The 26,580-nt window shown below is 45.4% G+C and overlaps 1 protein-coding gene and 1 long non-coding RNA gene across 2 annotated transcripts; both read right to left on the bottom strand.

Annotated features, from left to right (window-relative positions):
* Positions 1 to 1,044: 1,044 nt before the first annotated feature.
* Positions 1,045 to 17,182, bottom strand: LOC144115880 (chromosome-associated kinesin KIF4A-like). The gene is made up of 9 exons (XM_077650484.1): positions 17,057 to 17,182; positions 16,111 to 16,200; positions 15,413 to 15,671; positions 14,183 to 14,293; positions 7,742 to 7,917; positions 4,512 to 4,727; positions 2,780 to 2,923; positions 2,021 to 2,110; positions 1,045 to 1,254 (listed from the first exon to the last, which is right to left on the bottom strand). Exons 1-9 carry the CDS (start codon positions 17,180 to 17,182, stop codon positions 1,195 to 1,197), a joined length of 1,272 nt encoding a protein of 423 aa, XP_077506610.1. The 3' UTR covers positions 1,045 to 1,194.
* A 5,772-nt stretch (positions 17,183 to 22,954) lies between these two features.
* LOC144095346 (uncharacterized) lies at positions 22,955 to 24,964 on the bottom strand. The gene is made up of 4 exons (XR_013306720.1): positions 24,880 to 24,964; positions 24,677 to 24,739; positions 24,414 to 24,536; positions 22,955 to 23,023 (listed from the first exon to the last, which is right to left on the bottom strand). It is a non-coding gene; the product is annotated as an uncharacterized LOC144095346 (long non-coding RNA).
* Between the last annotated feature and the right edge of the window lie 1,616 nt (positions 24,965 to 26,580).

Raw genomic sequence — 26,580 nt, 5'->3', positions numbered from 1 at the left:
TAGGGTTAGTACCATATTCAGCACGCGAGGAATCGAATAAGCATTTTTCTCCTCAACCATGCTCGTTTGTCATCCTTAGAACTGTCTTGGTATCGATGCAGGTTCGAATATGTAATTTTCATCGGGAAAATGCCATCTGCAAAAAAGACTCATCAGGCATTCGGAAAACGGGAATACGGCATCGCTTCACCAAGGCGAGAGGGAAGCTTAGTAGGCGTTACGGACTGCCTGGTGCTGTTTACTCGTTCGGCCATTTCTTTTTATTTTCTGGTGTATGCCCCCGCCTCCATCTCGTGATGTCACAGTGCAAGCACAGCCTTCCAAGTGCAGTGAGTATATAAAGAATCTTGAGGATAGCAGTGCAAAAGAAGAGGACGAAAGAGAGAACACGGGTTGAAGTTTACTGATATGGCGCGACTTTCCTATTCTTCAGCTTGAAGTCAGTGCTTGTGTGTAAACTCGTCTCTGTTCTCGTTCACTGCTGTGATGCGCTGAAATTCTTCATAGATCACCAACTAGCCCGAACAATCCCCTTTCTGTGTAGCAGGAATCGTGTCCTAAAAATGGTCGATCATGAGTTTTAACCAATTTATACTTTAATGTTCATGCTTTTACTTTATTAAATTCCTTTTGTTTTACTAGACCATTGCAGGCGAAAATGTCAATGCCAGCATTCGACTATGCTTGAAACCTCAAGAGCGCTTGGGATCCAAGCAGGATCCGACTCGACTGCGCTTGAAAGTGGCCACGTGACAACCTCTGATCTCCATTGGATTTGATGGGCATTGACTCAATGAGGATCGAAACTGCCCGTGTGACAGAGGTATAATTAATGCAGAAGTCAGAATTTAGCAAGCTGGAAATAACAAGTTTACACTGTCCTTGGTTAAAAGGGCTGCAACTCCTAGTTCTCCCAATGGCACTATGGGCATGCTTCTAATCACTACAGTATCGCAGAGCTGTCAAATAATGAAGAGCACTTAGCAAAGAAAATGTAATAAAGATGATGTGTATTTTCAGAACGTTAAAGAAATCACAGGGTGATAAGACTGCTGGCTGGCTTTTTCTACACTAGTGAGTGCTAAGGTCGGCATTTCTTTGCCACACCACTTCAGCCTTCACAAAGTCAGCTGAGAAGACAAACTGACTGCACAGTCACGAGTGTGGCGGTATGTCCTCCTCCAGAGTCTTCACTTATTCAGTCTTCTTCTTGGGCTCATCTTGGGCGTTTTGGAGCTTGTATATCTCCTGGGCCTATAGAAGTTGCACGAAGGAGAAAAATAAAATGCACACAAATTAGTCTTGGTTGAGGCCTTGTGTGCAGGAATAAAAGATAGCAGACGGTTTAATAAAGCATGGCTAAGCGCGGAATATCATTTAGTAGCACTAGTTATGATGGGCACGTAAGGTCCTTACATCCCAAAAGCATTTGACCTAAAGGCCTTTACCCGGAAAGCATTTACCATGAAGGCCTTCACTCAGGTGTACCCTTCACCCAGGCCTCCTAGTTGTGCACACCTGGCAAGATGTCCACAACCCGGTGCGTAGGTGGACCGCCTGCCAAAAAGCAGGCTTCAGAGACGTACGAACGGCTGCCTGGAATCAGAAAGTTTGCCTAGTAGTGCTATCGCACTAAAATTAAAAACGTTGCCAGTTTTATTTTTTCGGCACGGCAAATGAGCGAAAAAAATTGAGAAGCGGTTTTGAGGAAACGGCGCAGTAACTGTCTCTCTTATCTCGATGGGTACCCGAACCGCGCCGTAGGGAAGGGATAAAGAAGGGAGTGAAAGAAGAAAGGAAGAAAGAGGTGCCGTAGTAGGTATCCGGAATAATGTGGAGCACCTGTGGATCTTTAACGTGCGCTGACATCGCACAGCACACGGGCGCCTTTTGCGTTTCGCCTCCATCGAAATGCGGCCGCCGCGGTCGGGTTCGAAGCCGGGTACTCCGGCTCAGTAGACGAGCAGCCTAGCCACTGAGCCACCGCGGCGGGTACAAGTGACTGACAAGAAAAAAATACCTGGCCCTCCAGCCCCTCCACCAGTGAGGCACAAATGTCTTGGTGAGACTCAGTCGTTGAGTTGGCCGAGTGCTTGAACAAGGACAGCTCCTGCAGCGCACATACACAGAAGGTATTAGAACAGGTTTGTGTATGTGCAATGTGGGGCACTGTTATAGTAAATGTAGACATCACAAAGCAAAGTACCCTGCGAAGCAAAAGAACGAACTTCTAATTCTTGGCATGACGCTAGATAAGAATCCAGAAATAGCTTTTCCCTCTGGCAAATGTTGACGAAGCAGCATCGGTGGTATACAGCACAATGCAATAGTGCTGCTGGTGTAACCTGCTTTTGCAGAATATAATTGCACAATGGACCAAATTCACAATTCGTGAAGTCTGCTTGTGCATATTACACGTTCGAGTAGCACCCGCACCACACAACCGTGTTCAATAATGGTGTCCTTTGGCGCGGGGGGCATCGACGGGCCCATTTAATGGCATTAGCAGTGCGCCAAAAACATATTTATTCGCAGTCATCTTTGTGCCCATTCACAAAGTACCAAGTTGGCCACAACTCATTCGCATGCGAAATATTCATGTCACTCTTGTCTGCAGTGCTCCTGAGCAATGGCATATTAATCTGACACAACGCCTTTTTCCAGTTACTACTTTTTTACAAGTTACGAAGCAAATGCGTAACATGCAGCTGAAATAAGCAGCTTTGCAGGTAAGAATTATCCTAGCTATATAACAAAGTACTGCACGCCCAAGCTCCACCTGGAGTTCCTTCTTGACCTCAAGGATCTTCCGCTCAAAGCCCCTCTCGAGTCTCTGAACCTTGGCCTCGAGCTCCTTGATGCGAGACATGCATTCAGCCGGCGCGTGCTCCTCGCCCAGCTTGCTGACAGTCTTTTCCATAGGCTGTAGGGAAAACCAGGAGACATTACCAACATGCACATGGAAAATAGTGGTAATATGAGGGACCTGCATTTCCCAGACAGCCACTTGTTATTACGTCTTTATTTGTGCGCTTACTGATGAGTAGTTTCTGTGCAAAATTTTCTCGCAAAGTAACAATCTTGAGCCTGCCAAGTCACATATTCAACACCAGTATCTGCATGGTACGTACAGACCAGAGGAAAGAGGTTAAAGCACAGAAGAGAGCCTGTGCCAACCCCCGCAGTGCCGTCATGGTACTGTCAGAATTCCTCGCAGAGGTATGGCTGATACAGCGAGCGTCGTTTAAAGCAATGTTTACTCAAAACAATGCGAAACTAAATATTTTCCAGTTCAATCGGCGTTGAAGCATTTAGAAAGTAATGTTTTACTTCTGAGCACTTTGAGCTGAATGTGTCACAGAAACAATGTTCAAGTTTCAGTTTCACGGCGGCAGTAGTTGTTCAAGTTACAATCACATAACATGAGAAGGCCAATCTTGCCATGAAATTATTGCCTCCCGCCAACAGGCGCACAGTAATAATTGCCCCCATGATTAGCAAAAAAATGTGGAGAGGGGTGCGGGGAGTGCGGCTGATATTTTCACTCTTAAGGAAGTGTATTGAGCTTGGCTTAGAAATGCTTGCGCTGTGCAGAGTGCAGGCCACCGAGCAGCAGCAGCAGCGGCAGCAGCTGCTGAAGAGCAGCTGCTGCTGCTTCAGCAGCTGCTGAAAGAAAGAAGCCTTGTAGCTGTGAGTAGTCAAACAAAAAAGGAAAACTTTAAAGGAAAAAAATAAAAATAAAGGCTCTTCAACAATTAAATGTCGACGTGATGTGATGGACACATATATAAACTGCCTTTGAAGGAAGTACTAAAGCTCATGCAATTTCTTTGCAGCCCTCAAGGAAAAAAAACATGGCCAATTTCCCTGCAGCCTGAAAAAGCAGCCTCCACCTTGCTTTAGGTGTGCACCAACATTATAGTCCTAGATAAACGTTTTTACTATCCTACCCATTAATGCAGCAGATAAATGGAATCTGGGCGTAATGGGCAGTCATCAGCTTGATCTGCCAGCCAGTGTACTCAAACTGATGCTTTGGTCCCCTACCTATATCAAGTCTATTAAAAAATGTTCCCATTAATTCAAATAAACCTTCTATCCCCTTAGCGTTCAAAGTTTTCTTTATAGTCGAGTTTAATTAAAGCCAGGACACTACAACAACTTTTTCAATGTTTTTAGCCTCACCGGAGCTCAAAACCTTCAAAAAGCACCAAAGAACCCCATGTGCCTTTGCTTACATCCCTTCATGCTTAACATGCATGCAGAAAAGAGTATGCAGGTCCATAGTTCCTTAGAAAAATGCACGAATTCAATTAAAAATGAGCGAAGCAATCTGCTATAAGCAACACCAGCACGATTACTCCCAAAGTGCAGTGGATAAAACGAAAGAGGGGGGGGGGGGTTGAGGCATGTACCAATCTAGGTGCTCGGGGAACCCAGAAAGCAAGTCGAAGGAAACCAAGGGCTGCGTGGAACCCACTTAAGTAACCGCTGTGTAACAAGGCACTTACAGAGATCACCTGCTCGGATTGCTTTCTCGCCTGGTCCTGTGCCTGCTGTAGTTTGGCGGCCAAGCGCCTGTTCTCTGTCTCCAGCTGCGCATTGTGCGCAAGCGCCAGCTCCAACTTATCCTTGAGCAGCTCTGCGTCCTCCGCTCCACCCGATGCTATTGGGTTCTGCACCTCATGAGTTGTGCACCTCATCAGTGCAGCCTCAGCCTCCTGGAGCTGCAAAACATTGTGAGCGAGCAAACGCATGTTGAACCAATTCGCACAGGGTAAGTGACTCAGGGACACTCAAAAATTTTCAGCCACAAAAGCCAACTACTGCGAATACACGTGAGAACACTGAGGGTGTCCCCCTCAGTGTTCTGCGAAACTCAAGAAGTAATCTATACTCACAGGTCAGTCCACAATACCTTCCAATCTCATATCACCTGGTTTGGGAATCCTGCAATGCCCGATATTCTAGTACGGAAGATTCGACTCCCTTTCTTCCTCCATTATTATGAGAATAAATAAAGTTCTGTTTGCGTGCTTTCCACGTGGCCAATCCAAGTGATGCTTTTTCTCCGCTACGCTAACAAGTGCATAGTATATGCCTTAGTACATCAAATGATTGACGTGGCGCCATCATTTCTTGAAGCATGCGTGTGCCGTCTAGCGGATTTTTAATGGGATATTTACAATGTACTGAAGATCCCCTGGCTCAAGTGAAAAACAAATGTACATCTGTCGATCATTTTTACAGCGTAAAACTTCCCCCTTTCGTTATATTACTGGTCATATTTTATACGTGTATACTAAGGGGTTGGACTTTTAGGTTTTTATTTTTGAAAATTTGGCGAACTTTTATCGGTAGTTATATCAGAACCGAGGTCTCGGTTTTTTCGCCGAATAATATTTTGAGGAATGAAATATTGGCTTTTCCCGGTAATATTATGCGGCAATACTATGTAGTCAATGGCCAATTGAAGTCTGCCTGTGTTTTTGTAATCACGAACATATTATTTACCAGCAATCAGAGTGCAAACATTATTAATTCAAGCTGTGCTTGTAGAAGAAATTGCTGCCTTCATTAAAAGAGTAAGTCAAGTTATACAAGATAACGGCAAGACGAAAACGAAAGTTGAAATTTACTGCTAAGGTCTAGGTTGACTTATTAATACTGGGTTGTCGCGCTGGGCTGAGCGCAAGGGAAGGGCATCACATGGTCTCTGTGTTGATGGCAGGGATGGAACTGCCACCTAATTTTTCGTGGTAGCCAGAACCTACCTTTTCGTGACGCCCATGCACGGTTCCGTGTCAGTGTCCTGCATGCAGTTGATTAACCTGCCTAACTTACTAGCTGCTCTAAGCAGGTGATGATAGTGAAGGAACAGAGCTTAGCTTGCAGATGGTGAGGAGTTGCTGCTTCCCCGTTACCACAGGCGCGTCAACTAGCAGAGCAATACCTCAAGCCACACAGCTGCGCTGCTTATTCAACAACACTATCGTCGCTTCATGCCCCTGGCTTCCGGCTTGCTAAATTTCAGCTTTAACTCAGCGTACTTGCATTCAACAGCCAGCTATCTCTGCCTTGCATGCCAAGAATTCAGAATTCGGTTGAAACTGAATTTGAAAAACTCACATCGGCGCACACTTATCGTTTTAGTTCGGCTTAAACCGAAATGTCCAAGCCCTAGGTACACTGCTAGGTGGCTGAGCCCTTTGCGAGGTCGTTACAATTACGCTTGTACGAATATTCTTTGAAGACAATATGAAGTGAGTAGTAGTAATTTAAAATTTATTTGTCTTTCAGGATAGGAAATGGCACAGCAACGGTCTCACATATCTCAGTGGACACCCGAACCGCGCCACAAGGGGACACTGAGTAATTGCACACTTTGAGTAATTGAGAGCACACTTTGAGTAATTGCAAGGTAATATTTTGAATTCTTTAAGGCAGGCACTCTCAATCTTGAATATTTGGCTTTCTACGAGAAACCTCCCAAATTTTCAAATCTGTCCTTTCTTACATAACATGCATGCATAAAATAGCATGCACATGCGTGACCGCTAAAAACTAAACAAATTAAATTAATAATGACTGCCTTTATAGTGGAAGTCTGCTAGAATTAATTATAGCATAGGTCCCAAAATAAAGTACGCCAAAGAAAAGGTAGGATTGGGGTGAGCTGGCATGGTGGCGCCGGAATGTGTCGAGTCGGCAGTGCTCGGGCAATCACATGAGGATGACGACAGCAAAGTGAAACACAAGACAGTATAGCGATCCCCGTCATCGGCCAAATGCTCAGCGTGGTAGACATGCTGAGGTGGCTCGCGAGCTCACAACATGAGCACATGCAATCCTAGCGGGCATACGAGTGACGGGTAAACCTGTTCTTGACGGCGAAGGAAGACAAAAGGAAAGGACCGTATTCACCGCAAGTGACGTTTTCCTCCGAGAGGAATCTGCCACATGCTCTGAAGGATTGTTGGCACGATAAATACGAATTTCTATCCAGCGAAATTACAGTGCCACAAAGTAAACTGCTGATTGCACCAACTTCGTTAAATCCAGGCTTAACTGTATAACACGACCACAGCCTGTTCAAGCCAGCTACAGCCGAGGGCTCTGCAAAAATGGAGACGGCACACAAAAATATGAAAGCAACAGGTGCGTTAATATTATTGGCAAAACGACATATCATGGTGTAATGCATGCGAAGCCAAAGAGTGCAGCACAGCCTTCGACACGTTGATGCATGCAGACTCCCGTAGAGTAGCAGCCGCCATTGCTGCAGTGCCACCGCTGCTTGACGCTTCGTGCGGCCTGCTCCCAGTGCCCATTCTTTCTTTTCTCCGTTCTTTCTTTTCTCTACCTCACTCATCTCGTCCAGTGTCTTCTCTTTCTCATCGGCCCGCGCCACCCTCGCCTTTGCCCATGCACACCGAGAGACAGCCCAAGGTTGCCGAAAAGTAGTCTTCTAGCAGCTCGCGAGTCAAGTGGTGAAGCTCGCTGTAGCTATCGTCGAAGTAGCCGAAAACAAAAAAAAAACACTATGTTCGCACCTTGGTTTGGGATATAACGCAAGATGCGTTCCCAAACCAACGCACAAAGGAAAAAAACTCTCGTTACGTCCCGAAAATATGATAATTGCTTAAGGTACTGAGTGGCCATCGATGCAATACCATCCAAGTACCACGGATGCTGTTTGCTGTACGGTGACCTTAAGCTTGCATTGCGAAGAGAAGCCCACCTTCTGGCGAAGGTTCGCGATCTCTGCCTGCGTTGGATCGATGTTCGCCGTTGGCTTGTTCTTGATCTTCCTAGCGCGGTCTGCGTAGCGCAATGTGTCCAGCGTGTCCTCACGGTTGCCGCTTGCCGGACTAATGCAGGCAATCATTACAGTGTGGCTGCTACCTCCCAGCGAATCTGAGGAAAAAAAGTAAATAAATAAGAATGGGGAGGAAATCAAATGCTAGGGAGTGACAGATTTTTAAGAAAGTTCATGCACACAAAATGTAGTGTCGTATGCCGAAGATAAACTGCACAGACCACGAGCATAATAAACACAATAGATCTTTGACCAATTAAAAAACCCGTCGGACCTTGAAGAATATTCAAATTAAACATTAAATGGCTAATACTTCACACAAGAAAAGACGGAATAACGGTTCTCGAATTTCAGGGCTCTATAAGCTGAAAACCATGCCTCTATAAGCTTGGAAAGCAAGACAGGTACTGCGTAACCATAGTAAAACAAGCTTATTGGTCATATCACGAACGCCAAACCACCTTGTGAGTAAGTCAAAATAATTTGAATATTTTAGAACGGTCCCTAAAACTTCAACGAAAACACACAAGGTAATCATTCATGCCAGAATGATAAAATTATAACTTTCCGCACATCAATCCGAGTTTTGCGCTAGTGCTCAAAGCATAGGACTGCACACACGGTGTGCCAGGATCGCAAAATCTTCCCACCATTCCACAGCTCGCATCACACTAGTTCTTATGCGGTGAGTCACAATTTTGACGTGTATAGGCAATTCTCAGAACACGTACAACCATCTGTTACATCCTGTGATGACTACGCAACTGTTTTATGTGCTCAGTCAAAAAACCTGCTAAAAGCTGCAAAATATACTCGACAAAACAGGTTCGTCAGAAGCCAAACAATACCAGCTTTTTGCGAGGAACCAAGTGAGCTCATCTAAAGGCCGTTAACCGCTTAAGCAGGTTTTCAAACTACATAAAAGCTCATTAATTGGAATTCGGCAGGGACGTCAACCTAGTACGAATTAACTAAAGCTCGAACTAACGAAAGTGAACAGAATATGCGGAACACTGTGATCGGGAAGCAGTCGGTTAGAGACAGTACCCTATTTCATTGTTCTGAAATATTCAGTCATCACTTTTTGCTTTTTTTTTCCTGGAAGGCAATGACCATCACATTCTCTTCTCAAGCCCGAACTATCTGAAGGCCTCTTTTTTCCCCCTTCAAAACTTAAGCAGAGGAAGGCAGCATTCGGTGTGCCCCAGCTTGTGCAGCGGAGGGCGCACCGGAGGCGCAAAGGGTGTGTGTGACCATCACAAGGCTGGAAAATCGATCAACGTGTGACCGTCACGAGACTGCCGCTTTTCTACCAAAACAATAGCACAACCTCAGCGACTTGCTGATTCACACTTGAGAGTCGCGGCCGTTGAACGACTGTTTAGGACGAAACGCAAAAATCCTCAGTGTGGCTGCACGTACGCTGCCTGATTTTCCAGCCTTCTGACCCGAAGTAGCAAACTGCCAAACCTATAAGCCTGGTTTTTGGCCACATCCTAATTTGATAACACACTATTGCGTCGACATCACACTTGGTTTCAATTTCTCTTGAAGCATTTTGGCGCATTAATTATCGCAAACAGACGACAATTTTAAAGCATTACGCCGTGACACACTGCTTAGGATGGCCGCTAAGGCCACAGTACCGGTGCTGCTTTTCTACATGTCGTACGGAATTATGCGCTCCCGGTAGCAATAACATTATTTTATAACGCTTCATCAATTCTCTTGTAAGGTGAAACTTCTCGAGTTTGAATAATTTTTTTATCTTGTTCACCAATCTCGCACTGTGGTTACCGGACATTTTGGTATACCTTCTTCATCGTTGAAGTGACTCGAAACATGGTTAGAAACGTGAATATCAAAAGCATTGCATCGAATGCTTTGGCATCTGGAGAAGCGCGCGTGTTTTCGAGGGGACAATTGAACTCATGGGTGTGTGATGGCTGACGAGGTAATATATATGAACAATTGTGTCTGTTATATCCCTGACACATGACAATCTTTAGCGTCACTCACAATGAGTGACCCATGACTTTAGTATCATTCGAAGAGTGCATCACAGCGATCTGTAGTGACTAGCGCTCTCCCCTTTTGTGTTCAGAGCCGCGGTGCGCGGACAAATGAAGCAAGTATAGAGCCTGGTAATTGTCAAAGTAATGCACCATTGTACCCTTTAGACAACTGCCCTTTACACTCGATCTTGAAAGCTGGTGGCAACCGACGGGCTTCAGGTTCACGCATATTAAGGGACATTCCCCTCTTTCCTTTTCAGAAAAAAATGCATTGGAGGGCGACAGATGCATCTCCCCTAGCACTAACTCCGTTTGTGGGCAAAGTATGAAATGAGAGCTCAGTCTGCGAACAAGGCCCATTTCTCAAGCATTTCACCCTGCTAAAGCCTGGTGCTCGGGTTACTCCGGGTGAAATGCTTGGGAAATGGTTCTTTGTCCCCGCCTTGAGGAAACAACAAATACTTTGTGCCATGGCGCTCTTTGGACGCAGATGCTTTTGCGCCACAAAAATTCTCTATGATCAGAATAACGATTTTTGTTTGCAAAAAACCGTCCTGTAAGTCAGCCGTCCTGGAATTTAGACCGTGGTATTTTAGCGAGTACTAAATTGCGCAAAGCACTGGTGAGAGGCCCCTTAGAGCTACTTTTTCTCAAATTATTTGCGGAAACAATTTTTGGGAGGTTATTGTGATTCGAAAAAAGCACAAAAGTTAGGTCCTCGCGGATAAATTTGTTTATAGTATATTGCTTGCAGTTCGAATAGTGACGACGAAACTTCTGTCGTTAACTGGTGCAGCGGCGTCTCCTTGCGAAAGCGATAGCGAGGAAGCAAGCTACCTGCGCAGCACGAAATTTCATTCCGAATGCAGCTTTTTCTTTGCCATGTAGTGACACCTCATGAGGCCCCTGTCAAGTACGCAAGTACCCGTCCGAGAATAAGCTAAACTGTAGTGATGTTATATTTGGCCATATGACACCCGAATTAAAGTTGTATGGCAGGAAAGCCGTAGTCGGGACCAACATTAAATAATCAGTGCAGGAAATCCCTCCTCCTAGGCGTGCAGCCAGAGACAGCTTCAAAAAGTTTCCTGAGAACTGTTCTGCAATAAAATGTGTTCATTAGCCTGCGACACATGTCGGATATTAGCCTACTTATCACGGCTCAACTGTATTATCAATGACTTACCATAGACTACTGCGATGCAAAGCAGTTTCGATATACGCGCCTGACTAAAACGTAAATTAGCTGACGTGTAGCAAGAGAAGCAATCGAAGCCTAATGCATGTTATGCACCGCATAAATTCATTCATGCCAGGCACTTCCGCAATGCATTGCATTATAAAGCAGTCACTGTATATTAAAAATAACCACTTTGAGCATCCGACAGGGCAGCAGCTTGGGCATGTTGGCTAATAATTTGTGACGGAACAGCGCAAAACATAGGGACAGGAGACAAAGCGTTTGTCTCCTGTCCCGGCGTTTTGCGCTGTTCCATCACGAATTTAGCATCCGAGACGGCGTAAGTGTATATGCTGACCTAGCTGCACAATAGTAATTTTCTACGGGAGCAATAGCTATGCATGCAAGTACTTGCTAATACATTTCTCTTTATGTCTGTGAGCAGAAAGATCCGAATTGCGAGTATATGTGCAAAAATTTTATACATCTGTGCCTGCTTACGCAAGTGTATGCTGAACACGAATACCAACCACCGTATCATTGCCCGGCGTTTTCTGCGCTTGCCCCAAAATGGCGGTCACGGAGGCGGTGTCTCCACCCTGTATGGCATTGCACTACATCGAGTCACCATAGCATCCCGCCGCTGGTCACGCCATTCATCGCTCAACAACAAAAGTTAACCCAGCAAGCTACTGAAGCCTTCGAGATTGGCGTTAACAAGCAACGCATGCAACAGCCGGGTACAAATCTCTGAGGTCTCGCGTAGCTGCCGTCACCATGCTACCGATAACACGGAAAGAGCCCTGCCTCCACGGTTATCCAGCCTCCCAGCTCGCACACCAATTTTACCCTCTTCACATCTCCAAAGAGGGCATGCAGCCTCACTGGAGCGCTGCTTTTTTCGATGCGTTCCCAGGCCGCCCAGGCCGCCCAGGCGCGTAGTTCAAGTTACCGGTGGCGCAAACCGTTACAGTTCGAATTAACAGGCTATATTTTCTCATAGACTCTAAAGGAGCATGAATGGATGAAGTCGAACAGTTTTAAGGCGAAAGCCTTCAATGGCTCATACTCCCGGTTGAGATCCTGCCCATCCTTTGAATCGCCAACTGAAAGTCATGACAACGGATGTGTCGTCATACCGTTCGTCTGTTCGTTACGCTCTTCAACTCGATAAGAAAAAGAAAACCTTTGCGCACGATTGGACTCGAACCACCATCCTTCCGGTCCGCAGACGAGCGTGCTAATGACTACGCTACTTCATGCCAATGCATATGCAGTTCTCCTTGTCTAGGACGCCGGAGAGTGCGGAAAGGCGTCGAATCGGACGACGGATGCCTCCCAAACATCCTGCAGTGCCTCCAGCATTTAAAAACAAGTATGTGCTTAATTAACGTCTTAACCACAGATCAATGATGCAAGCAGCAACACCGCGCTAAGGGCTTTCGCCTCACCGCCCTTTAGGTCAACAAAGTGCCCCGTTGAATTGTTAATTATCCAGAGATTCGAATTAATAAAATAACAAAAAAGCAAAAAAAGCAAGCACATAACGTACTACTGCTTACAGAACTTCGCAGTCGTTACTAATGCACTCAACAGAACTGAGGTCAGCGTTTGACAGTTAACTGCTCCACAGTGAGAGCTTGCTTGGAGTCGTCATGGTTGCCACATCACTGCTGGCTGCCTGAGATTCCGCCATGCCAGTTTCAACGTTTCCAGAACACAGTCGCTCGTCTATCTGGCTGTACTTGGTTAACGGCACAGCTTTTCTCCATTCGCCGATACTTTTGTACAATCTTCTCAGTGCATGCAAGAGTGCAGGTCAAGGTCAGATATCCGAGGTTAGTGGCGCGATGCGCGACGCACCTTTTAGGCGCATGCGTAGAAGCTTTCAGCTGAAGAGTAGAAACAAGAAGACTGCGTGGGGTCCATCCAGCCAGCTCGGCCAGTGTTCAATGTATTTCGTATCAGCGAGTTTCGAGCAGTGAACACTACCAAACGGGAGTCAGGCACCAGCGAACTGCAGGAAGTCACTTTGGCCAGTGTGAAGCCATCATACCACGCACTAATTGTCTGAGTGCCACTGCTGTCTGCATAATGTTATGTGAAGCACTGAAGAGCAAAATTAAGCATCGTGCTGCTATGAGTGGGCTGCACCCCAGTTATAAGCGGAGTAACGCTGCTTTACCAAGTGCACTTTGGTGTTAGAGTTTGCGAACTCGGGCATTCTGACATATCACTCCTGGCCTTCGAATTAAGCAAGCCGGGACAACCTGCCAGCACAAAATATCCGCTAAAATTTGCATTATAAATTACAGGGCCGCAGAAATTCATTGAATTGCATGAGATTATACATGAACTAATATTAATGACACTTACTCCAAAATACGTCATTGCACTGCCTTGGCTAGAGATTCATAAAACATGCAGATTATTTGAGAGGTACGAAACTGATACAGACAGCAATGCATAATAGTAACTGTAGCACGAAGACATAAGCATATCGGTCGGGATGTTTACTGCGATATTTGCTCAGGCAATTTTTTTTCAATAACACTGCCGACCGAGGAGTTTGCATGCCTAGAAATGCCCTAAAGCAACTATTTTATCTTGAACTGCAGAAAGGCAATAGAGATATGATGTACAAGTACACTCACCACCAAAAGATTATAGAATGAAATTTTGGCACAAAATACAATTCTTTAGCATCAAGGGAACATTACTCAAGATTGAATGATTCCCTGCAATTTGCAAACCTGCAGAATTAAGGCTGCACAAGTTTTTTTCCACGCTTTGTGCAAAGATGACGATGAAGCCAAAATTTTTTGCCAATTACTATGTTTCATAAACTTGACTGCCGGTGTAGAAATGCGTTCAAGTAGTACTGAATTTGTCTTTTGATTGGGTGCGTGCATAACCAGCTGTAATTGATGCACCACATAAAATGCTACACAGGGGTCGGAAACAGAAGCTGCGTGGGACAGCTCACCGAGGTAGTAGGGATACCAATGCCTTGAAGGCTGTATACACTACAAAACTAGATGTCTATGAAGACAATAAAAATTGTGCACTGTGCTGTGCAGAGCGTACAATAAGTGCCACATTCCAAATGCAAAACTGCAAAACAGGAATGCCAAGAGAGCCGCACAGACAGAAAATTTCTGTACGCACCCTGCAGCAATCTGGTCAGCTTGGAGTTCCGGTACGGAACGTGGAATTTTCGTTCGCTCAAAGAGCTCACGACATTGCCAAGAGACAAGAGGCCATGGTTTATTTTCATGCCTGTAAACAAATTGGGAGTACAACCTCAGCCATGTTTCGGAGGTGAGAAATATTAAAAAAATTCAAGCTCAGTGGTAACTAAATGATTAAAAAAGCAACATATGACCAAGAACAGGACGGAAATGATTATCACAAGCGCTAGGTCTGGCAAAATCAAGCAATAAAAATGCTATTCGCAGTGTGTACAAGATACGAGTTATGAGGAGATGCCGGCCTTCTACAACAAAAGCAACGTGGGCCAGGCGTCCTCCAGACCACTTGAGCGAGATATGCAGTAAGGCACGTAGCAAAACGATACATTTCTCTCCATGCATCATGTAACATATGACTGCTGGCCTTGAACACACACCGAGAAAACTGCAGAAAGTACGAAAACTAAAGCTCTCAGAGATGACATGGCAGAGTAAAAGGTGCGTAAAAAACATCAATGAAAAAGATCATGCGCTGCTGAGTGCAAGGTTTGAATGTGTTAGCAAGCAGTTGACCACACTAACGACTGCTTAGCCATTTGCAAACACCTTTCGTTGGCCATTGCAAACACTTTCATTTATTTGCTTTTAACTACTGCTTAGCCATTGCCACCACCTCCTTGTTCACACCGCATCATCCTTCTTTTGTTGCGTTTTTTTCTTCACTTTTATTTTGTTGTTTTTATTTTTATTTTAAATATTTTGACGTTTATTTGTTTTGTTTTGCTGCTGCCTTACTGCACAGACTATGTTCAACTCTATCCAACAAGAAAGACGGCACTCGTCATTCCTATGAGGCTAAGTACTTGCTTCCCACGAGGGATTCCCGAGTTCGAATCCAACTCCTGGAACTTTTTTCTGCGATATTTTTGGGTTTCTGTGACGCCAAAGGACCACGTGGACATTTCTTAAATCTCTCACTGCGGGCAGAGGTGCTAGTACATTAAAAAAAAATTTATTTAAACCACTGGCTTTGCAGGCAGTGCGACAGCAATGCGTCTTTTCTATGCTTCTGCCAATTCCTTTCATCTGTCACTGCAGTTTGACAACTGTGCCTATTGCTATTGTGGCGGCTCGTGCAGTTCAGTACTGCCGACGGAGTCGCCCATCGAAAAATACTCGCTGAAACATTTAAATATCAGTGACCAACCTTCCTTGAACCTCTCGCCAATTGCCTTGGTCTTCTCAGCCCGTTCGGAACCAGCGAGATCTACAAAATTCATTTTTGCCACCGTCGTGGCACCTCCGCTCTCGTTTTGTTGCTCCACTGTCAGTGTCAGGATGGCATGCGACCGCGAGGAGCAGATGTTCATATTTGTTGCCGCAGTGATCCGGGACGCAGAGCCGATGCCAACCAGCCTGAGTGTCTCATCTGCGGTCGCCACTTTGTGTTGTGTCAGGTTGGGAACCTGCGCACACAAAAGTAGAGTTAAAAATAAGAGAGCTTGTTGCATAAGCAGGTCTTCGTGAGCAGGGTGAAAACTGCAAATGGGAACGAACGCAGAACGAGAAAGAACTACACTCCTCGCCCCCCCCCCCAAAAAAAATAAAAAAAATATAAGGAGCCCCAAGCAAATCGGAAGTGCGATAAAGAGTTCAAAATTGTACAGGTTAGGCCACAAAACAAGCACAGCAAGGTATGTTTTGCATACTGCACATAAATTCAGTCACATTACTTAGAGAGTGTAGCAGAATGAGCAAACCCCATCTTTTTACTGATGTAGGGCCCTAAAACATGAACTGCTTGCTCAGCCAGGTACTACATTTTCCTTGCAGATAAAATTCAAGTTGCATACTATTTTTTATGCAGTTTGTGCAGGGATGTAGAATATAGGAGTGGAATCTCACCTTTACTGTACCAGTCTTGTCTTCCCGAATTGCAAGTGGCACCCTCCCTCTGCTGTTTGAGAGCAAGTCGAATATTTTTTCTTGGTATATCTGCAAGAAATTTGCAACAGCAAAAAATCCATAAGAAGCCAGTTTGCATGCTACAGACATGATGCAACACCCTACATTTACATTTACTTCTGGACAGTGTGACAGCACGAAGCAAGGCTGCACTTGAATGTTCAAATTCTAGGTTACGGGGATTTTATAGCGAACCATTGAATGCAAAAGATCCTCAAGGTGCATACAGCATGCGGTGGCACTTAGTAAGCGATAAGCATGCATGCAAATTAGAGTGAAGAACAAGTGATGCCAAACAAAAATTTGCAACGGCTAAGCTTGCGGCTTGATTGATGCCCATGCTAAGTTTGGACATGACGATCCATCACAATCGCACTTGGCTTCGTGCATGGCACAGTCTTGTTGCTCCTCATGCTTTCGCTCCCAGGCAGGGGTAGGAAGCTCCAGTTAGTATCGTTTTCAACTACTTTAGTGCATCTGGTGACCGGAGGACTCGCATTTAAAGCAAATCCTGCACATGCAGCACTCATGTCTCATTTTTAAAATGTGAGATAATTTCTTGAAATGCACTTACGACGCACAATTGTTTGTATTTTGGAAAGCGAGAGCAGGTACAAACTGTGGCGGTAGCCGAATTGTCCAAGGCATCGGAAGACAAAGCTGTTATGTTTGCGCCGGCAGTGGTTTACATACCGCTCAGGGACCAAGTTTTTTCCAGACAAGTTCTTTTTTTCTGCCTGGCTCTTGAGGAGAAACAGACCATAATCGCCCATTAGGCAGAACAGCTTTAACAATTTCTTGCCATAAAATAGTTTGGTTGTGTTCACTATGCAATGGCTTATGTGACAAAATTCCAACGTTCATGTATTGCAGAAAACACACTCACCTCCAAGAACGACACACGCACAAGAAAAGACTTTCCTGTGGTTGTTGTCATGTTCTTGAAGATGTCCCCAATTGCCCTGGGGATTATGCCTTCATCGTCAGCATTTTTTGAGCAGCGAATTCCCATCGTGTGGGTTTTACCGGAACCCGTCTGCCCGTAGCAGATCACGGTGACATTAAATCCTAGAACACAGAGCAGGCAGTCTCGGTTTCAAACATTTACATGGTCATGAACTCGTTACATATTATGCAGCTAGATGAAGGAAGGACAAAGGGAAAAAGGGTTTGTCAGAATGGGCGAAAAGCAAAAAATGCTAACAGTCACTGAAGCCAATGACAACACAGGATATACGTCGTCCACTGCAAAGTTGGGAGCAACGCTGGTGAATACTCAAGATTACGCTGCACACAACATGAATGCATTCGACAGCAAGAGCTGAGACCGCCACCACTTTAGCTCAGTGGTAAAGCATTGCATGTAACATTGGAAGGTCATGTGTTTGCGGCCACGGATGTCATGCCTAATTTGTACTACTGCCTGTGATTACATCTTATTTAAATCATTACACAATTATTTTTCTCTAACAGACGCTTTCAAAAAGAATGCCTATGCTTTTTTAGGTTTCCACAACGCTTAGCTTTTCTCATACACAAAGCTGGATCAAGCCACTTCAGCCTACACACACTCAACAGAAGGAGACTGTACATCAGCTGTAAATTTTTGGTTGATACAAAACCAGTGCGATGCTTGCTGTTGCTATTTGTGATGAAAGAAAATAACGTGTCAATGCTCTTTTGTTGCACAGGGCACTGTGTTGGTTGCCAAAACTAAGATTAGTGGGAAATATTTTAACTGCAATACATCAAAAACAGCACCTCATAAGAACCACAGGAAGGCTCAGGTAGAACTGCACTTTTTGAAGAAGAACTGCCAATAAAAACAACTCATCATTTTGTCGAGTATGCAGACTAAAAAACATTAGAGGTGAAAAAGTCAATTTTTTATAAATCTTTCCAGTGAACATAAAATAAACCAGTAGACGAATAACAAAAATATTGCCTTCATTGGATCTCTTCAAGGAAAACGACCGGGACCAGTCACTAACACAGTTGCACCTACTTATAACGAATCCGACGGTCACAGGGATAGCGTTCGTTGTATCGTAGTTGGTGGACTTAAGCTACTGCAGCCAAAACACAAGTCATACAAGAGTACCGTTTATTTCTTTAAAAAGTCTGCTATATATATATATATATATATATATATATATATATATATATATATATATATATATATATATATATATATATATATATATATATATATATATACGTGTAGGGTTGAAAAGAGCCAACAGTCACCGAAACCATGGTGCATAGGGGAGTGTTTTTAAAAAGAAATTTTTAATGTGTAGTGATAATCTGTGGGATAATATATATATATATATATATATATATATATATATATATATATATATATATATATATATATATATATATATATATATATATATATATATATATAAATCTGTCGCTTAAAGAAGGTTACTTATAAAGCAGCAGAAAAAACAACGATGCCGCCGGTGGGAACCGAACCTACGATCTCCGAATATCGCGTCTGATGCTCTTACCAACTGAGCTACGGCGACGGCTGTCCGATCGGCTGCTCTCGGGGAAATTTATGTTTATTGGGTGTAAGCGAACCATGAGTGTGTTCGCCAGCGCCACCCTCGTCCATAGCGGCGGACGTAGTACGTCCTGTATTAGCGGGAGTGTGACGTGGAACGTCATCTAACGGCGAGGGCGGAAAATGTGCGAGAGCCCTCTTATGCTACCTATGTCATCAAGACTGCCAGAACTGAGACCCTCGTTAAGCAATTAGCAGACAAGGTAACGGAAATGAGGGGCTCGTTTTGATAAACTTATGAAGGGAGCCAACAGTAACCGAAACCAAGGTGCATAGGGAAATGTTTTTGTCTTTCATTTTTTAATGTGTAGTGCTAATCAGTGGGATAATAATACTTAGATTAATCTATCGCCTAAAGAAGATTACTTATAAAGCAGCAGAAAAACAACCATGCCGACGGTGGGAGCCGAACCCACGACCTCCAAATATCACGTCTGATGCTCTTATCAACTGAGCTACGGCGACGGCTGTCCAATCTGCTGCTCTCGTGGGTATTATGTTTATTGAGTGTAAGCGAACCTTGAGAGAGTTCACCAGCGCCACCCTCGACCATAGCGGTGGACGTAGAACGTCCTGTATTACCGCGAGTGTGACGTAAACGTCCATGGAAAGTGAGAGTAGCGCAAAACGGGACAAAGGGACAGAGAAAGACAGACACAACACAGCGCCAGACAGACAGACACAGCGCCTGTGTTGTGTCTGTCTTTCTCTGTCCCTTTGTCCCGTTTTGCGCTACTCTCACTTTCCATGGATCACCGTTACCGACTCGCCCAAGTTTCTACCCTTGTGAATTACGTAAACGTCATTTAACGGTGAGGGCGGGAACTGTGAGAGAACTCTCTTATGCTACCTACGGCATCAAGACTGCCAGAACCGAGACCTTCGTTAACCTATTAGCAGACAAGACAAATGAAATGAGTTTCTTGTGATGCTACCGCGATCCTGCCTAAATTAATCGTGGCTATTTGTGAACGTCCACAGAAAGTCACCTGTTTGAGTCTCAGCGATGTGCACAAAGCGACATTTTGATGATATCACAAAATGCAATTCCAGCGGATGTCTACTAACAGATGTTCTCTTGTGAATGATCTTACGGATGTTTCACGTGTATCTCAAAATGATTGGGACTATTTGTGGATAGATTTAAAATATCTCTGGTTCTCAATTGGACCGGTGTTGCCCGAAGTTCGATCTATCGGATGTGACGGCTAAGTTTTGTACGCTATAGCCGTACATTTCCCTATACATTCACATTGTAGCTTTACGGTGCTCAGCAATTATTGGATATAAAGCATAATTTGATCTAACAGAGTTCGATAAATCTTAACTGTACCACCGAAAGCGACTGAGGCGTTGGCGGAAACTGGTGGTAGGCTGGCGTACTTGTCTTCTGTCCTGACAAAGTTATAAGGACGTGTGCGCAGCGCGCAGTGCTTTTCTCGTGCAGTATGCACCACCCTTGTGTAAAACGTTCGAGCAGCGCATTGGACTCCAACCAAAGAGACAGCTCGCCGCATTTACTAGGTTCTTCAAGAATAATTTGCACAGAGGTAAAGCTGCATAGACCGACAAACTATAGGTAGGGGCCAGCGGTTCACACGAAAAACATCGGGTACTGTGTGATTTCAGTTTCATTTATTGGTGCCGACATGCTAAGCAAGAGTGATGCCCACTGGTAGGCGTCTACGCGCTGTCTGTGTGCGGCAGCAGGGCAGAAGGTGGAGATCCGATTGCGTGTACACAAGGCAGGCCACGTGATGGGATGGGCCAGCAGACATAACTTCTCGCATTGCTGCCATTGGTTGATAACCGGCCGTGGACCGTAGTTTCGCTTCCAACAGCACTGCCCCGTCATTCTGCTTCCATTCATACTGCCCCGTCATACTGCTTCCGTCATACTGCTTCCAAAGTTACAATGCCGCTGTTTATTACTTTTTTCTGGGGGGGGGGGGGTAGTTAACACTTTCTTGGGGGAGACCATGGAGGCTGGGGTACTCTTCGGTGTGCGCGCAGAGGCGGAAAGCGCGCGTTTTAACGGTGCTTCCTCATTCGCTACATAACCGGGTGGTATGGTCACGGTTGTTCGTTTTATGTGAGACGCATTGCCACACCATAACGCATGTTTTGACGGGAACGCCGCCCTCGTTCGTAATAACCGAGCGTTCGTTACAATAGCGACCGTTATAAGTAGGCTCGAAGGGACACAAGGGGGCTTTTACCGCATGAGGCGGACTTAGGGTTGCTTGACGGCGGAACGAATCACTGGCCCGTCAACGCAACGGTTTGGTCGAAGACCCTTTTCCCAAGCATCTCCTCGCAGAAGAGAGGAGCACCAGGCGGCGGGAAATCTTGTACCCATTAGAAAACCGATTTGTACCCGGCGGCACTGGGGATCAAACGCAGCGCCTCCCGAATGCCTGACCTTATCCTGGATTAACTGTTTCCTCACGAACAGCTTTTAATACACAGTCATACGAGGATGTCATTCCGCCATTAACAAAGTAATCTCGGGGTGCGCCAAGGCCCTGTCCTTCGACCGTTGCTTTTCCTAGCCTTCGTAAATGACCTCCTCTCTCGCATAGCATCGTCCATCGGTCTGTTCGCCGAAGTCTGCGCGTTACACCGTCGCATTTCTTCTCACCATGAACAGATAACCTTTCAGAACGACTGACGTAAAACTGAAATTTGGTGCTCAAATTGGATGATGGAGCTGAACGCAGCAGAATTCAAATTCATGCACGTCTCACTTAAACGTTCTAACATTTCTGATGAGTATTCACTAAACTCAACTATCATATCACAGGTTGAGTCTTACAGGTACCTAGGCGTCCTTATCAGCAATAAACTAACATAGAATCAGCATATCACAAAACTAGCTGCTGACATTTAGTACACTGCCGTAGTGAAGGGCTCCGGAAATTTCGACCACCTGGGGTTCTTTAACGTGCACTGACAACGTACAGTACACAGGGTACACATTAGAAGGTCACTTTCGCTATCACCGCTATTCATTCGTAAACTTGGATACGAAACTTTTATCTGCCCGAAGCTCGAATACGCATCCCCCCATCAGACGTACCTAATTAACGAAATTTAATCCATCCAGAACTGCGCCGCCCATTTCATATCTTCAAACTATGACTTTCGCTACAGCATCAGCAGTCTTAAGACGCCTCTCGGTACCCGCCCACTACCCTTTAGAGGTAAATTTTCTCGTCTCTGTCTGTTCCATAAACTGTACCACAAGACTTCCCCAATTTCCGTGATTCTCTACAAGTTCCAACAGTGCACACATCATATCGTCTGTTCAACTCTATGAGCATCTGTCGCTTACATGGACCTACTAACACCCTTAACAAATCTTTTTTGCCAGCCGTAATTAAGGAGTGGAACCAGCCTCCTGACCATGTTGTAATCGAACGTGATCCTGTTAGATGCAAACAATGCCTGACATGTCATCTTGCCATTACTTGCCATAATGCCATAAATTGTTGCTTCCTCTTATCATTACAGTGCCTCTATCACTTGAAGCGTGATTTTGTACTTGAGCCTTTTGACTGTTTCATGGTCGTTTTGGCCAACAATTTTTGTGTTATTTTTATGCGCTACCTGCTCTCTCCCTTATGTATTACCCCACCCAGGGCATTTAAGGGTATAATAAATGATTATAAGTGATGATCATGTCAGCCAGGAAGGCAGCTTGCATATGCGAGCAGTAGCAGCAAAGAAAGCAGGATGACTGAAGCCAACAAGAATTTTGAAAGCTTAAAAACGGGTGCTGAGGAAACACACCTAAGAAGTAAACATCACATTTGTCGGAGCCAAATGACACACTTATCAAAATCTGACGACGAATTTCATCGTCAAAATTCTTGCACTGATTGTGGCACCAGCACCGTTGTTCACCCCAAGTCGCATGTAAGCAAGGTGCCAGCTGACTGACCTTTTCGCGATTCTCGGACCTACCCCAGTGGCGGGATCAGAAAGGAAAGAACTGGAAGGGGGGAGGGGCGTATATTTTAGAGAAGTATGCTCACCATAGAATATCTTTGGCAGAATTTTGGAGACACAGGTCTCGTATACAGCCGCTTGGCTAGAGTCTTGGTCAAAGACGTAGTCGTAGGTGAACTTTTTTTCACCACGAACAGCCACAGTCTTCTCGCTCGGCTCTAGCACGGTGCATTCCTGGCATCCTCCTATAATCTCCTTGGATATGAGCGGGCGGCAACGGACGGCCACTTTTACAGGAATGTCATCATTTGACGCCATTTAACGATAAGTCTGCAGGAAAATAAACAAACGAACAGTAAAATATGTCCGAAAACAGTCGTTCTAAAGGAACCCTGAAACAATTTCGATGGGCATACTCTAGTGCAACAGATCTGTAGAAGTGGTCTTTGCGGATATTCGAGTCAAATATGAAAGCTCTGTGTCGAGCCTATAGTTTATAAATCATTTTTAAAAACTGCTCGTAATAGCTCGCAACCGATTAGGGCGACACATCACCGCCGCATCCCGATGATGTCAGTGGGCAGTCTGGGCGAGCCTTGAAGTTCGCCCAGACATACCCAGACTGCCCACTGACGTCATCGGGATTCGGAGGTGAGGTGCCGCCCTAATCGGTTGCGAGCTATTACGAGCAGAAATTTTGTAGCGAGTTACATTGGCCACGAACTTGAGATTTCGCTGTGGCACTCCCGAGGAGGAGGAACAGAGCCGTCGCCTAGCAGCGGCTGCAGCTGGGGAACGCCTCGCGCTCGCCGCGGCATCTGGCATGACGTCACACCACGCTCCTCGCTGCGGAGCCGCCCGTACCCGCCCTTACGCGCTTAACCGCTAACCAACGTATTTGGTGGCGCACTATTTATGGGAGCCACTGAAACCCCCGCACACTCACTGAATAAAAAAAAACATGTGTATAGGCTGGGAATCGAACCAGGGCCTTTGGCGTTTGAGGCAGAGACGCTAGCACTCCACCATAACGGCTAAGGGCTTGATGTTAAATAAATGCGCATCTAGTGAATGCACGGGTTTCATATATTAACTCTTCCGATGCAGAAGTCGCCACGCTTTCGATACGTATATCCTGGCCTAACAGAGCTAGGCCAACAGCAATTTTTTTAAAATGATTTCTAAACTATAGGGTCCACACAGAAATTTGACTCGAATACCCTCAAAGACCACTTATACGGATCTGTTGCACTAGAATATGCCCATATATATCATTCAGTGTCCCTTTAAAACGGACGTGAAAAAGAGAGACAATTTATTCGGACAGAGAAGTTAAATAGTTTGCAATGACACGCTGGGAAGCAGAGTGTTGGGTTCGTGGATATGTGGCGGGCCGTTGCGATTAAAAGGTGACCCGTCGCACTTAATCAAGCGCGAAAAGAATTGAGTATACTGCTTGCAATTTAACAATGTAATCCAACGGTTCATCGCAAATGAACGCGACAGGGAAAGTTCAATGGCTCAGAGAACCATTTCAACTTCGCAGACGCGAAACCGGGAGTGAGAATTTGGAAGCAGGCCAAGTTTATAATTTATCTTTGTTTATAGATAATACAGCCTGAGCAGAATCATGCCGCTCCTAGTAATGCATCTCTCACAGTGGAGTGATTTCGTTATGTACGAAACAGAACCCTCCCCTGCGGTGCCTGGAGCACCTTACCCCTTGGGAGGCTTGAACCACCCTAGTGTCCTCCTAGGACCCGGTCTGGAGCCTCCGCGTTTTAGGTGGGGCCGCGCAGTGGGGCTGAGTGGGCGCCCAAGAACCTTCGTGTCTGGAACTCCCCTGTTTCAAATAAAGCTTTCATCACCACCAAAGAGCAGTAAAAGTCACCTCAGTGAACGTAAGAGAAGAACCGAAGGCAGGCAGTCCCGACAGAGCTGCCAACGTGCAAGAGACAGACGAATGAGAACCGGTACACTTACCACAACGAGTTCTGCGCAGTGGTGCCGAGTGGGGGCCCAAGGTCCTCAGTGTCTGAAATTCCCCTGTTTCAAATAAAGCTTTCATCAACACCACCAAGCAGTAAAAATCACCGCAGTGAACGTAAGAGGAGGACCGAAGGCAGGCAGTACCGACAGAGCTGCCAACGTGCATGAGGCAGACTAATTAGAACCGGTACACTTACAGCAACGATAAGATCCTTGGGTAGAGGAACACGCGAATTCAAGGCGTAAGGAGCAGCAGTTGAGTTGCGAGATGGCGCGTCTCTGCTTTCGTCTGTTCGGTGTTCTAGCACGCACGCGCTACGGCGGTTATGACTGGCTCACGAGGTGGCGGCTTCGGCCGCTATAGTACTTATCCGCTTCACCGTATTTAGAGCTTTCAGCGCTTTCAATGGTTTCATACTTTAAACCTGAGTTTGAATGCCTTTACAAGCTGTTTTGTTTTGTTTCGAGGTGCAGTTTTTTTTTTATATGGCAATAGTACGGCACTTGGGACTACGGTACGTTCTTGGCGGGTCGTTTGATTTCTCATGCGCGCAGTGCATATATATCGGCACGTTGATAGGCGCGCTGCTGCTGCTTCCTAAACCACAAACACCGTTCCTGCACTCTTGCTGTATCTTATGGGCACACGCACACATTTGGTACCTTATTTTCAATGCATATGACTCGTTTGTTGTGTAGCTTGCAGCTTACTGCAGGGCTTGTTTTCTGGCCACGATCGCGCTGATGTTGTGATTAGCCTCGTGGCCAGAGGTGGGCAAATGTCCTCATTTTTATTTTTACTCTCTCATTCTAACTTTTGAATCCATGGCTCTCCCTCACCCTCGCCCTCATTTTGAAATATTATCCGGCCCTCCCTCATCCTCACTAATAGTTGTTTTAAAACTCGAGTTATTTTTAAAGTCGGCAACTTCTGGCGATATTACTGATTATAAACATGTAAGGAAAGCCCTCAAGGCACTATTGGACGAGAGGCTAGATGCTTATACCGGCGTATGTTGTTTGACCTTGAGCTACTACATGAGATAAACCGTGACAGTTACGAGTTGAGCCCCAAGATATCACTCTGCCTTTACTTCTGGCATGAACTACATGCATAAATGCGCCCTGCACTTATTTTGATGTTATATGTATGAACTCCTACAATTTGTCAGCGCGTAGTTGTGTCTGTGTGCAAAAACTAGGATACGCCAAGAATACTTATAAAACAATGCAGTGGCATTTACCGCGATAGTTACAAAGAGTGCTAAGGAGAGAATAGACTCAGAACAAGGAAAGTTTGTAGGCCGCTTAATTACCACGCGTGGTGATATTGCGATAGCATTGGATCTTATAACTGAATTTCACTGCTTCTAATCTCCTGTCATTTCGTGCGGCTTGCTGCATGCTCGTGTGATGGCGCTGGTAGAGAAGACGAGGAATACGACGATTAGCGGACCTGCTATCTGTGCCCAGTCCCTAATTTTCAGTGTTCCTTCAAAGTCTGAGAATTCTGAGATCTTTTCTGCGTGTCTATTCGCTGTACGACGACCAGGGGCTCCCCGCGCACCGGGAGAAGCACGTCAAAGGATCGTCTGGGCGCTCGATCGGCGCCGTACCCGCCCCGATGTGGAACTTCCCCGCCGCATGCTCGATTTTATTCTCATTGCGCTCCTCAGGATTACCATCTACGAAGATAGTTATACCTTTGGTTCTAGAATGTTTATTGCTTGGAGTGGCGTGATTGGAGTTCGGTGCTGAGGCTGGCGACCAGGCGGTTGGCGACTATGGGATAGGTTCTAGGAACAGCAGGGGAGAGTTATTAGTAGAGTTCGCAGATAGAAATAATTTACGTATCATGAATACCTTCTTCCTCAAACGAGAGAACAGGAAGTGGACCT

This window comes from Amblyomma americanum, chromosome 1, assembly GCF_052857255.1.
Source record: "Amblyomma americanum isolate KBUSLIRL-KWMA chromosome 1, ASM5285725v1, whole genome shotgun sequence".
In the NCBI taxonomy this organism is placed as follows: Eukaryota; Metazoa; Arthropoda; class Arachnida; order Ixodida; family Ixodidae; genus Amblyomma; species Amblyomma americanum.
Note: the sequence above shows the minus strand (reverse complement) of the source record. Positions and strands in the feature narration are given on the sequence as shown.

Bases quoted from the DNA above. Each gene is read 5' to 3' on its own strand.
- LOC144115880 (XM_077650484.1), bottom strand. From the start codon at position 17,182: ATGGGAATTCGCTGCTCAAAAAATGCTGACGATGAAGGCATAATCCCC. The intron at 4,728-7,741 runs GTGGGCTTCTCT...AATGTTTTGCAG, and splicing joins TCGCGAACCTTCGCCAGAAG to CTCCAGGAGGCTGAGGCTGC. The intron at 2,924-4,511 runs GTAAGTGCCTTG...TTTTCCCTACAG, and splicing joins AATCCGAGCAGGTGATCTCT to CCTATGGAAAAGACTGTCAG.